The sequence below is a fragment of the Gouania willdenowi genome, chromosome 16 (assembly GCF_900634775.1).
Source record: "Gouania willdenowi chromosome 16, fGouWil2.1, whole genome shotgun sequence".
NCBI classification, from domain to species: domain Eukaryota; kingdom Metazoa; phylum Chordata; class Actinopteri; order Blenniiformes; family Gobiesocidae; genus Gouania; species Gouania willdenowi.
The window spans coordinates 11,118,048-11,131,297 of NC_041059.1; the positions used below are offsets into that span (position 1 = coordinate 11,118,048).

Sequence of the window (13,250 nt, forward strand, 5' to 3'; positions counted from 1 at the left end):
GTTATGAGATGAGGAAATATGCGAGAGAAGCCTCCTGTGTAATTGAGCTTTTTTTCTCTCCATTATTTCACTCCCACAACACATAATTTCTCTTTGAGTCTGTCAAGAGTCAAGGTCCCAGTGAAAGTGAAAGCATGAGCCAAAGTAGTGGGAGGTGGATTGTTCTTTTCTGTTTGTTTTCAGTTCTGAGGGACCAGATAACAACTCCTGTGAAAATACCTCAATGAACACTCCTTTTCAATCAGTTCATCCACGGGCAGCACTGTGATTAATCATAGGCTATTTTAAGAATCAATGCTAAAAATCAAAGTGGGACTATTCCCCCGCCCCCCTCCCCTCCCCCATCAGACAGGGACACGACCCAGAAGCAAAAAGAAATACTCAGGAATTCTCAATCTGCACTTTTTTTCTCCCCTCTCCTCTTGTCATCCTCTATACATAAACTGCAGTCCGTGAAATGACAGAGCCATCCTTCTGGGACTCCATGTCATCATCCATGTAATCTCCGATCATATCATCCTGGTCATGGGGTGGACGAAGCTGAAGGATGGGGTCCCCTCCCCCAAAGTGGTCATACCGCTCCTCTTCTTCCAGCTCATCAAACTTCCTCCTCTCCACGTCATCTAGCTCATTGCTCAGCAGGATGTCTTGGGCGGTTGGTGTAGTGTTGACGACCTCGGGGCGGCCCCCGATTGTCAGCGGCTGATGGTGGTTGTTTTTATCTGCCAGGCCAGGGTGGGACGAGGCCTCGTTGTAAACGTATATCGGCCCGTTGTTGTTCCCGCCTCCAACGCCGCCACTTACAGAACCTCCACCTGTGCCATTCTTGCTCGCCTTCTTTCCTCCTCCGAATATGCGCGTCTTTATGTCGCTGCTGCCATTGGCCCGGTAACCCTGTTGCTGTCGGCGGCTACGGGTGACGAGCACTGCGACGAGAGCGCCGACCAAAAGGAGGGCCAGCAGGGAGCCAATCACAGCTCCTGCCACTACGCCGGCATTGGATGGGTTCTGTGGGGGCTCTGCAGGAAGGAGAAGAGGCAGGGAGACAAAGGAGGAAAAGAAATATGAAAAAAAGAGCCAGGTAGACAAAAAGAGAGAGAACAGAGACAGCATAAAAAAGAGAGAGAAAAGGGGGAAAAGGAGGGAAGGTAGAGTTGGATGATGTCAGTACTGCTTATGTGAATGTAATCAAGTGTTGGTGTGAGTACAGTACATTGCTTTGTGCGTGTGCATGTGTGTGCTGAGCCTCCCAAATGTGTGACATTTCTTCCTTTCCCTCAGAGCTGCTGCTGTCCCCATTCCCACAGCCACGTCACAACAATGTGTTCCCAGCCACGCTTGCCCCCACTTGCTGCCCTTCAATGACCAGTTTTTCCAAGATGCACCACAAATCCCAAGGCAAAGCGGGGCGAGAAAAACAGCGCATGCCATGCACAGACAGACACACACACACACACACACTATGAAGGAGTGGACAACAATCTATGTGTGTTTGTGCATGTCAGAACAGGTGAAGACAGAAAAGGCTGATGATAAATAGAGGAATATCTTCCAAGTTAAGATAAGAGGAACAGTAGGAGGGAGGCGGCGTAGGTGGTGAATTGATTGAGTGATAAAGTGAGAGTAGAATGACGATTGTTCCTGGAGGCCATAGAAAGAGCATGGGGCAGTCTAATAAACGTCCGTTCTTTCTGTAAACCAGTCTGACGGAGCTTTTTTTACTTTACATTGTTACTGACAACCACGGAGCACCTATGTGAAGATTAGAAAAAAATCCATTAAACAAGGAAAAAAGTTAGTTTGCTAGAAAGTGAACAGGGGAGTTCAGTAAAACTAGAACAAAACCGCTCCACACAGTTTATCTGTTTGCGCTTCTGTGTGACGAAAACCTCGAGGGATGAGCAGTTGCTTCTAAATCAGGGTTGCAAACAGGTCCCATATGACTTGTCAGCCACATGCTTTTCTTTCTAAACTCGCACATCCCACTCCCTCTGCATCAAACCTTCGTTAGTGCAACTTTTAAAAGAACTCAAACAGTATAGTTTTCACATTTTCACAAACCAGAAGACTGCTGGTTCAAGCCAAGACTAGGATCGGTTTGGAAGGTTTTTGTTGGAAATGTGATACCATGTTTCAATCAATCGATCAAATTTTATTTATTAAAAAGAAGCGCCTTTCATACAACAAAGTGTAAACTCAAGGCGTTTTTAAATAATTAAAAATACACCCACCCTGCACAACTAAGTGGACTATTGAGAGTGTCGTGATGGTGAGGGAAAACAATCAACGGGGCAAGCGCTGACACTCGGAATGTCCGGGAGGAGGAGGAGGAAGTTGCGTGTGGGGAGAATGACGGGGGGAGAAACCTTGGAGGAATGCCAAAATACAGTAAGAAATCCATTCAATTCTGACCTAGATAGCAAAATAATAATAATGTTGCTATCAAAAGCCCGGTCTCAGCGTTGTTTCTGTAGTTTTATAGTAGGAAACCAATGTTGAGGTGTCCCTAAAGCAAAAAAAAAAATTGCTTCAAAATCACTAATAGATTTTTTCAGAAAAAGACATTTTTCTCAGCTTTTTGTCACAAACTGGCGATTTGTGTGAAACTTGTCTCTATTCAACTGCTGATTACGGAAGAATGTTAGAAACAAAACTATTTTTTCTGATGAAACTAGAGAGTCTAATCTTTCTGGACATCTGGTTTCAGATTTCAGATTGTCATAGTGCAAAATATTCTGTGGGTCTTAAAAAAATAAGTGAAAATCATCTAAAACGCCTGGCAATATGGGGCTGGAAGCTCTGAAAAGGGCTGGCAGTGAACGAGTTAAAAGCTCAATGGAAAAGGTGGGTTTTGAGCCTGTTTTTTTTTTGACGTTCTCTGCAGCCCTGAGGTTCTCCGGCAGACTGTTCCACAGACGGGGGACGTAAAACTGGGACGACGCCTCACCGCGAGTGGTGTCCTGACTTTGGGGATTATTAAAAGGCCAGCGCCGGAGGACCTCAGGGCTCGAGAAGGCTCATAGGGTGAAAGTAGTTCTGAAAGATAAGAAGGCCTAAGACCATTAAGACACTTAAAAACCAGTAAGAATACCTTAAAATTGATCCTGAAACACACGGGGAGCCAATGCAGCGATTTTTTTAAATGGCTGTAATGTGTTCCCGTCTCCTGGTCTTCATCAGGACACGTGCTGCTGAGTTTTGTAATAATTGTAAACATGAAATATTGTTTTTGGGAAGACCAGAAAGCAGGGCATTACAGTAGTCAATTCGACTGGCGATAAAAGCATGCATTAGCGTTTTTCTCTCTGTGTTGGCCTGAGAGAGAATGGGATGGACTCTGACTGCTTTTCTTCAAATGATAAAAATCTAATTTTGTTACATTTCTAATGTGAGGAATAAAAGTAAGCTCAGAATCTAAAATAATGCCCAGGTTTTTAACTTGTGTGGAGGGAATCAAAGATGCTGTTTGAAGTTTAGGTAAAAACTCTCTCTGGGCCTCAGGACCGAGAACTAAAACTTCAGTATGTTATGTTTACCATACAGAAGCAGAAACAAATATCTCCACTACTTCTGACTTTACAGAACAGGTTTCCCCATTAATAATACAATAAGGATTATTTACACACTTCATACAGACAGATCTGTTGATTTGATTCACACAATGTGAAAAATTATTTAATATGGGGAACATTTATGACAAATCCTGATGATGGTAAGAGATTTTCTTCTAGCGTTCTCATTTTGGGAATTTTGGAGCTGGAATGAATAGAAAAATGAATAATCCTTGAAAGTAAAAGAAATCTAAATGAATTAAATTTACAGGGCACACACAGAATCAGCAGCTGCTGAAGTGGTTAAAGGATTTCCACTACAGTACAATTAATGGCATCTTAAGACCTGAATACCTCACTGTAGTTTTATTAAATGTAGTCAGCCAATTTAGACATGCAAGTGCTTAAGTTTTCAGCCTCTGATGTTGACTGACGTGTGAGAGGTATGTGCAGAGAGCCTTTCTAAAAGAAAGCAAAAACGTTTCTGTTTTAAAGGGAAGTGTGAAGGGCCTCTGAGAGGCTCGGAGTCTCACAGCGAGCTTGTTAAAACTCAGTAAGTTCTCAGGGTCATGAGTTCAGGGCTCCAAGGTCTTTTGGATACTTGGAGAACTCCAGACAAACAAAACCTGAGACAGTTTCCTGTTCTGCGGTCATCAGCTAAAGCTTTGCACTGATAGTACATGGTGTAGGGATTGCAAATAATTTACGATAGAAAAATGTCCTGTAAAAGGACCCGAGTGAGCCAAAACCGTACAGACATTAAGTACACATTACACTACTCAGCAAAATGCAGCAACATAACTTTCCCCATCCTTAAAGTGAATACTTAATGATGGAAAGGAGATGAATGACCCAGAAATAATGAATTAAATGGTTTTGCATTCCATTGTTTACAAAAACAAAAAAGTTAGATATAATAAAATCTGTTTGTCGCTCAAAAAGGTTTCCCTCCTGCTTATTAATGAAAAAAATGAATAGACAAAAATAAATATATTAATAACAATGAGTTTTAAGAGATAAAAGAACATTGCTCCAAGTTTCAATCATCAGCAGCAGCATGAAGCAGCAGACAATAGGGTTAAACCACGGCTGAAAATCGAAAGTGGCAAATTGACAATAGGTTTTCATAGTTCCTCCTATTAAGTCCAACAGAAGCCAACCACTGCTTGTTATTTCCACAGCGAGCTGACAGAAGCATTCTTTAAACTGCCTCTTGTCATAACAGTAAATGGTAGAATTCTGCATCTACACCTGCGCTCCACTCTATTTGTCATCACCCTTTTCTTCAGCTGCTGCATCCACTTCACCAACCGTTTCAGTTACACATGCTCCGTCTTCCCCAAATCCAATTCCCCAACAGCATTCCCATTCATCTGTGCTTTTTTTTTTTTTTTTGAAGTTTTTATGTCCCTCTCCGCTCCTCAGGGACTCATCTTTAACATTGTTTTCTTTTTTTGTGTGGTCTTTTCTGTCAACCGGCTGCCAACGAACACCAACTCGCTCTGCTCCTGGTCTCTTCAGGCTTGTGCTAAACATTCCTGTTCACACACAGAAGAGTGAGCGTCCTCCCTTGGTGTCCACTTGTAACAGGAACATGAGAAATGCATTATCACCTCTGACTCAATCGAGATGCACCAAATACTCCGTGGCACCAATCTCTGCACAAATATAAGAATGGTCGTTTTTTTTTTTTTATCAAAGGGAATTACTCTTTCAAAAATCGACTCATCCTATTATTTTTAATGCATCACTCAAGTCATCTCTGTGTAAATCCCTCCGTGGATGATAATTCATGTTTTATTCCGCACTTCTGGAGTCATCACTTAAAAGATTCACAAGCATGATGTGAAGGAACACCCCCAGGCTCCCGGTGCAGCCCTACCACAGACAGACGCAGACAAATCTTGACAAAGAACCAGTGGAATTTGTTCAAGTGGGTAAGGAGAGGACATCTTCCAAACACATGCTGCTGGATGAGCCAGCAGAAAGTCTGCAATATGCATGCTGTGTGGATAATTGTGGGAGGGTAAGGCAAAGCTTAAAATTAAACATGCATAATTGGAGGAATCCCCCCCCCCTTTCCTCCCCACTTACACACAGCATACTGTGGAAGCCAAAAAAACAGCATGCGCCTTGTGAAGTCATGTCCAACCCGACTGTAAGCTCCAAGTGACCGCAAGTAATGAGGGAGATGGAGCGGAAGTAACGTTTGCTGCAGCCTCCCAAAAACATGCGTGGTCACGCCATGACGGTCATCAGCAGTCTGATGTCAGATCTGCACCTCAAGCGTCGCTCAGTCGTTCTCGCGTTCTGCATGTTAAGTTATCAAACAGAGCTGGATGTGTGCGTGTGTGTGTGTTTAAATGCACGCCGTGAGACTGAGTATAGATACAGATTGGGAAGAAGGCCAGTTGCAGACCAGAGGGAAACTTTGGCTCAATTGAACATGGGGTCATGCCACTTTCACATGTCCAGATGCGCACACAAAGGCCGACACAGACCAACACACACAGAGAAAACCTAATATACTTGTAGACAGCATTGGAAAATAGCCAAGCCCCTTGCCCTTGAACTGTCTCCTTAGATGATCCTGAAAATGGGAGCAAACACACAAACTGGGGGGAAATGCCACTTTCAGTGAATTGAAGACAATTTCCTCAGACTGTGTTTGTGTGCGAGCGGGGTTGGTTTATTGGGATATTTAACTTTTGAGGTTTAGCTCGATCTCCCCTAAGGAATACAATAATAGTAAAAACAAAATCAGGGTTAGCCATACAGAAACCCCCTGAGACCAGCAAAAAAATGGAGGGATTGAGGGAGGAATGAAGACTACTAAGCTGTGATTAAGGAAGAGCCACTGGTATTTAGGAGTTAAGCTCAGAGAGAGACAGAGATAGCTTGGGCATGAGAGGGAGAGGGAAAGGGAAGCGCTCGGGGCAGGGCAGTCTTCCCTGAGCAGTGAGATCAGGACCAGACGTGCAGAGGCTGAAAGACAACCTGAGAGAGATAAGCAGGATGAGGAGAGAGCATATGCTAACTGAGAGGATGAGAGATAAAGTGAAAGGAGCAAACAGCAATGAAAGAGATAGCAAGAGGCCGATCAATCAAAAGAAAGGAGAGAGGAGAGTGTGCGCCTGTGTGTGTTCGGACTAAGCATCAGGATCAAAGATGAGAGCAGTAGAGAGCCTACAACTCTTTGCTTGGGCTTCAGGAGACACAAGTCAGCAAGGGGACAAACAGTAGTGTGGACATCCGTGTGTGTGCGCGTACGTGTGCGCGTGTGTGAGAAAGCTGTGGAGTAAATGGGATCGAGGGGACCGGTGATGTAGCAGGTGCTGGCCATTTCACGCCTGTCTGCCTCTCTTAGTCCTGTTTGTCTACATACATTCACATTAGCTTCTGTGAGTATGAACCGAGGGCCCATCTGGAGCCATTCCCCTCTCTCCTTCCATCCATTTCTTTGTGAGCATTAGAAACTAAATAAAACAACTGTTCAATCTGAATACTTTCGTCTCTATTTTCTGCTAAATCCTTCGATTCTGTGATACACAGTATATACTTAGTCACCCCTTAACTACTGGCAAATTCTAGCTCGCATCTCATCCCTGTTGCTCTATGAGTAATAGAGGAGTGGGATAGCAGGAGGAGGTGGTTGGGTGTGGGAGAAGACGAGATGCAGGAGGGAGATGACGGATCCAGGAAAGTGTGGGAAGTTCAACATGGTTGAAAAAAAGAAACAACAGACTAAAACAGAAGCAAAAAAAAAACTTGAGGAACAGGGAAAGTGGGATGAGGGTTGGGGGGAGGAGTGGGAAATACGGGATAAAAGACGATGAGCTAATGGTGGACTGAGCAGTGAAGCAGCCAGGAGCTGAAACAGCAAAGGGTGACTGATCCACTCTGAGAGGCTTGGGGACGGACAGAGACACACGCTATGCTGGGAGATAGTGGACGCCAGTAGCACTGGAGATAGGATGCAGTGGCACTAAATTCCCATGGGAGTTTAAAATGCTATCAGCATCACTCGCTACCCTCCATTCCTCATGGTCTCTCTCTCTCTCTCTCTCTCCCAGTGTGAGGATTGCACACTGGAACTGATTTATCCTGATGCACATTTCTTGACTTTGCCACTTAAAAGCAGCAGCCTCCGACCTGCAGCTCCATGGATCTGTGCATCTTCCTTTGCTCGTAGCTTGTCAGACACAGCAGGAGATAGTGACATCTTTTATGCTACTGACGCTAGTTAGATCCTAGTTGTATGTAGCAGCACAGATTGGCCCCATAGGACCTGTGATACATACTGTAGCACCATAAGGAGCCAAAGGACTTGAGGGGAGGATTGAGTGAGAAAGAATGAGTTAAATAACGTCAAGAGGGAAAGTAGGCTACAACAGAGCTCGGTGGCTTTAAAGATGAAGCCACAAGAGAAATACAGTCGTCCCTCCTTCCTGGGAACGACTTATCCAATGTCAGCAGAATGTGACTTCTGGTAAAGTGCAGGCAGAAGTGGAGAAAAATGTATTTTGAATGAGGCATAAAAGCATAAGTGAATCACGCTGAAAGCGGTGCAGTGACTCTTCAGGATCTCTTTTGGCTTATTTGAAATTGGTACATATTAGAAGCGACTCCCCAAGCAAAGCCCTGAAGACCGGAGCTTCAAAAGAGTTAAGTCTGAAACAAAATTTAATTTCAGTCAACAGTGGGTATATCATTGTGAGTCAAACACCGCTTATTATTAACAATTTTTTTTATCGCCAAGGCTCAGATTCTGTTTACAAAGCTGGTCATTGTTTTTTTTCTCTATATTTTACAAACAGCTGGTGAAGCAAAGCAGCTACACACTGGTTTAAGTGCTGAGGACCAATTGAAACTCTTTCAATACACCAATAAAAAAATAAAATAAAAAAACCTGTACGAAAGACATTCTTTTGTGTGACAGAAACATACTGATAACTATTATTAAAAAACCTTGCGGGAAAATTGCTTCCGCAAGCAGGAAGAAGCCCTTGGAATAATATAAAAATACATTTATAGCCAAAAGAATAATAATCAAAAAATGAAGGTGAGCAAAGAGGCAGAAAAGGAGACATGCATTTCACACAGCCTACTCACAATAACAAAATTTACACTGAAGGAAAGAATTGAAAATCCCACATAAGCATGCAGATACGCACCCGTATTCCCCCACCAACTTTAACGCGTGCACACACCCACACGCACGCACCCACACAAGTAATGGACAGAGCAGCTTGACCCTCTAGCCCTATGTTACACCCGAAACATTCCGCAGCACCCAAAGTGAGAGAACATGTGTGAGTGTGAGTGATTTGTGAGGCAGAAGGTGTGTCCTGGGAGAAACTGAAGTAACAGAACATGTGTTGATCATGTGATGACGGTGTTATTTGTCAAAGCTTATCAGTATAGAGAAGAAAAATCTCTATGAAAAAAAAACTGGAAAAGTTTAGCTGCTTAATGGGACCCCGTGAAGTGCTTTTTATTTTATGGTTAAACATTTATCAGCACATTGGGAAGTGTGCCGCACATTAAATTAAGTACAAGGCATTCAGTTTAGAGCAGCAAATGGATGAAATTATGAAACCAGGGGCAATTTGGCCAAACTTTGTTATTATAATGAAGAACACTTCATCTAATAAAACAATTTCTCCAGTGCAGATTAATGACCTATCATTTGAAAACTGCATATGCTGTGCATTTGCGATGCGTTGTTTTAAATGTGTTTTTGTCCTCAAACTCACCTCTGACTATTGCTGTGACCTGGTCCCTTGTTGTTCCGATGCGGTTCATGACCTCACAGATGAACGTGGTGTTGACGGACTCGTCCACCTTCAGCACTTTCAGCTCGTTGTTTTTGATCTGCACCGTTTCAGGTATCGCAATCCCCGACATGCTGCACAGACGTAAGCACAACACAGTCAGGAGGAGGTAAAGGGAAAGCCAACGGCGAGGAAATAAAACTGGCCAGAAGCGTGTTGATCTTGTGAGATGGGCAGTTTGCAAAAATCTTTCATCAACAGAGTCTGTTCATCTTAACTGTTTGATCAAAACCAGTTTCCTGAGTTTAATGAGGAAATTTATCTGCACAGAAGGACATTACAAACTCAATCTTTTCATTTTAAAGGGGACATATTATGAAAAAACACTTTTGACTTGACTTAACTTGAGTGTCCACGGGCACACAAAATGTAAAATAAAACCATGCATTGTTTTTCTCGCGAGCAAAGGAGTGATGTCTACCGGTAAAACTAAATACAGAACTTTCCTGCTGTCGGTGCCGCGCCTCCACAGTGACGTACAATGTATTGTTAGCGCTATTTGTTCATGCGGATGTGTACTTTGCTCTTGTGGTTCTGCGACCCTGTTATATCGCCTCTTATCGCTGATCTGACGTGTTTGTGACAATGCAAAGCAGCGGTTGAGGAAAACAAATGATTATCACATCAAATGCACTATTCCTGTGGTTAAAAGAGCAGAAGAGGAGGAGAAAGTGACATAGCAGCTTAAAGGGCCCATGTTATGCTAAATCAACTTTTCTGTGCTTTAAATATTATAAAAGTGTTATTTGGGCTTCATACACATGCCCAAAGTGTTTTTTCATTGATTTTCTCAATCGTGAGTTAGAGGGTGATTTGCTCCTTTCTTACTGCAGGGTGAGCCCAAACACCTCGCTCCAATTTGATGACACGTTCCCACTTTGATGACTAATTTGACGCTGCACTGAGCTGGAGAAGCCGCGCCTCCAGGAAGCTCTCTGTCATGATTGACATGTAAACAAACGCCCACGAAGGTGAACATTTCAGCGTCCTTTGCGCAGTGCTATGTATGTATTTTCTACAGTCTATGTATGTACCGGTGAACGCCCCGCCCTCACGCTCTGTCTCGTGTTTATAAAGCAGCATGAGCTTGGCTACGGAGTGGGTGGAAGCAGGGCGGGCCGTCCTCTGACCCTACGTCACCGTGTGGGGAGGAGGATGTCAGTGTCCTGTCTAAAGACTAAAAACAATCACAACAGTGTGTGGATAGCAAAAATAAAATCGCTTTGGTGATCACTGATCACCCTGTAAAAGAGCGAGACATGAAGTGAGTGAGCGTCTATAGACACGCCCACTCATGAATATGCATAAGTAGGCCCCAAAACTGCCCGATTTCAGAATTGCTCAGAAAGTGACTTTTCAGAGGGCTAAAACTCTGGAAAACAGGCAAGTTTGGGAAAATAAACCTCAAATATTATGTTTTTGGGGTTCTCAGAACAAATGGAGATGGGTGAAAAATTGCATAATATGTCCCCTTTAAAAGCCACAGACATTTAGTTTTTTTCCCCACATATGGTAATAGCTAAAAAGACAAAAAAAAAAGGAAGGGGACCTCACTGCTTACTATTCACACCATGCAAGGCTTAAATCTGCAGTCATAGAGTCTATTATGAGAAAATGTACAGCTATCTCCATAATCAGTGTGGGGTTTCTGTAGTGACCATAATAAAAGCACTGATTACAGCTCTGTGAGGATTGCGGACTCGGGGCGGATGTGAAATAAAGAAAGAAAAAGACCATGGGAAAAGACCAGGGGCCTCGTAGCATTAACATTTGTGCACTGATGCTTCTTTTCACCTTCATCACATTTTACAATGCAGTGACGACTGCTGTAAATAGCTTCATTTTCATTTATTTACGCCATTGCTGTGACAACCAAATAAATCCTCTTTTGTCTGGCTTTCATCACTCACGCATCTCTTCCTCATTCTGAAATTCCTTTTCACTTCTGCCACGAACGATCGTAGAATTTCATTGGTCAACAGCTCGTTTAGATGCAATAACCATTCATGAGCTCCTTTGCATTGACCATTTATGGTAGAATGGGGGCGTGTCGAGGGCAGCATATGAAGTAAATTGAGCTGCGCCAACTACTATCCCTCTCGATCTGCTGAGTATGATAGAGAGGGAGATTTTTAAGCATTTTATTGTTGATTTAATGTTTTTGCTGCTGATTTTATGGTTCTCATTGATTTTAAGCTCTTGAATGTTTTGTGTTGCACTTCATCATGCTAAGCACATTGAATTGTCTTGTATTTGTATAGCGCGTTTCATGCACATTTGGTTTATCTTGCCTTACTAGCTGGGCTGTAACTTATAAAGGGAAAAGTGTGTGCAGATAAGCTCCACACGGTTTTATAAATCAGAATTTATTTTTGGAGTCACACAATTTCAGATTTTTGACGTACGGTCACGATTTTAGTGTAGATTCTACTCAATGTTTTATAAATGAGGCCTCAGGAGAATAGTTTTATTTTGCAATCAGGAAGTACTCACGTCTTCCAGATGACACTGTAAGGAGCGGGATTGGCTGTAGCCTGGCAGGTAAGGACAGCGTTTGTTCGACCCACATACCAGTTGTTGTCGTAACCTACTATCGTCACCTTAGGGGGGTCTATGAAAATGCAAGGAGGAGAAAAACAAAGCACAATCTCAGTTATTCTTAAATAGGTATGAAGGTTTACTGAAGCAAAAAAAAAAATGAATGTAAACTACTGTAATGTTTGAGCGTGTGCAAGAAAACTCACACTGGACAGTTAGCTTCATCGGAAAGCTCTCAGGTTTGACCTGAGTCCTATGGTTCACCACGCAGCTGATGTCTCTTCCGTTGTCGGCGGCTGTCGGGATCATGCGGTACTCGCTGCTGACGGTCACCGTGTTGTCTGCACCGGGCTTTTCCACTAAGGTTGAGTTGCCATTGGCTGTGGTCATCCAGGTGAGCTTGGCAGGAGGGCGGCCATCTGCAGATTCACACCGGGCCACGACTACCGGCTTGGTGCCGGCCACTACTGTTACAGTGGAGGCGGAGTTCTGAGGCTTGGCTGATTGACGGATGGGTCAACAGACAGATGGAGGGATGAAGGAAAAAACAACAAAGATACAAAAATTAAAGGATGGATCACCATGGGAGGAAAAAAGGGTCAAATCCAAACCTCTAGTCCTCTTATTCCTCCCGTCTGCACATTTAAGCCTTTTACTCCCAATCATTCATGCAAAACACAAACCAATTTCCCTCTCACTCCATTTATTATGTTTTTCATATCACCATCACCCTCTACTGATTAACCATTTTCCTGCCAGGTCGGGCGCATTTCCACACAAACTCTAAACATCCCTACATTCATTCCAAAGACCCCCAGCCACCCCTCAGAAGTCCCCAGCTCACAATACTTGTGCCCCATTGCCTGCTCTGATGCCTGTATGGATCTGGACAAGATCTGACAGCAGGCATGACGAGCAGTCCGATCAATACAGCACCTGAGGGCAGGCACACAGGCATGATGAACTGGCAAAGACGCACTGCTAAAGGGTCAGGGTTTGGCCCCCTGGTCCCCTTGCATTAAGAAGACAATTAATCTGACAATAGCACTTAAAAAAGCAATTAGTCCACGCTATACATACTTGATATCTGTGGGAGAACGAGGAGCAAGAGGGAAACGGACGGTATGAGAATGCATCCTTCCTATTGTGGCTGTTTAATAAGCTAGGTAAATCAGTGTACGTACACCAGTGTTTCCCAACTATTTTTTGTGGCATCACAATTACCACTTAGTTCATGATATGCATTGCTTATTTATGTCCGCAGGCTCATTTCTACCCCTTCCTCTGTCTGGTCCAACATTAATTATCTATTTTCTTTTTTTTTTAT

At 43.4% G+C, this 13,250-nt stretch overlaps 1 protein-coding gene across 3 annotated transcripts in view; it reads right to left on the reverse strand.

The window, feature by feature from the left end:
* The window catches only part of LOC114477662 (nectin-2), a 115,958-nt gene that overhangs the window by 47,676 nt on the left and 55,032 nt on the right, over window positions 1-13,250 (reverse strand). For 2 of the 3 annotated variants that reach the window (XM_028470121.1, XM_028470120.1), the window contains exons 4-6: window positions 12,130-12,423; window positions 11,879-11,996; window positions 9,308-9,459 (exon numbers count right to left, since the gene is read on the reverse strand). In XM_028470121.1, the coding sequence (XP_028325922.1) occupies window positions 9,308-9,459; window positions 11,879-11,996; window positions 12,130-12,423 (564 nt within the window). Of the gene's footprint in view, window positions 1-366; window positions 1,020-9,307; window positions 9,460-11,878; window positions 11,997-12,129; window positions 12,424-13,250 lie in introns of those variants that run through there. The other variant, XM_028470119.1, reaches the window with a different exon arrangement.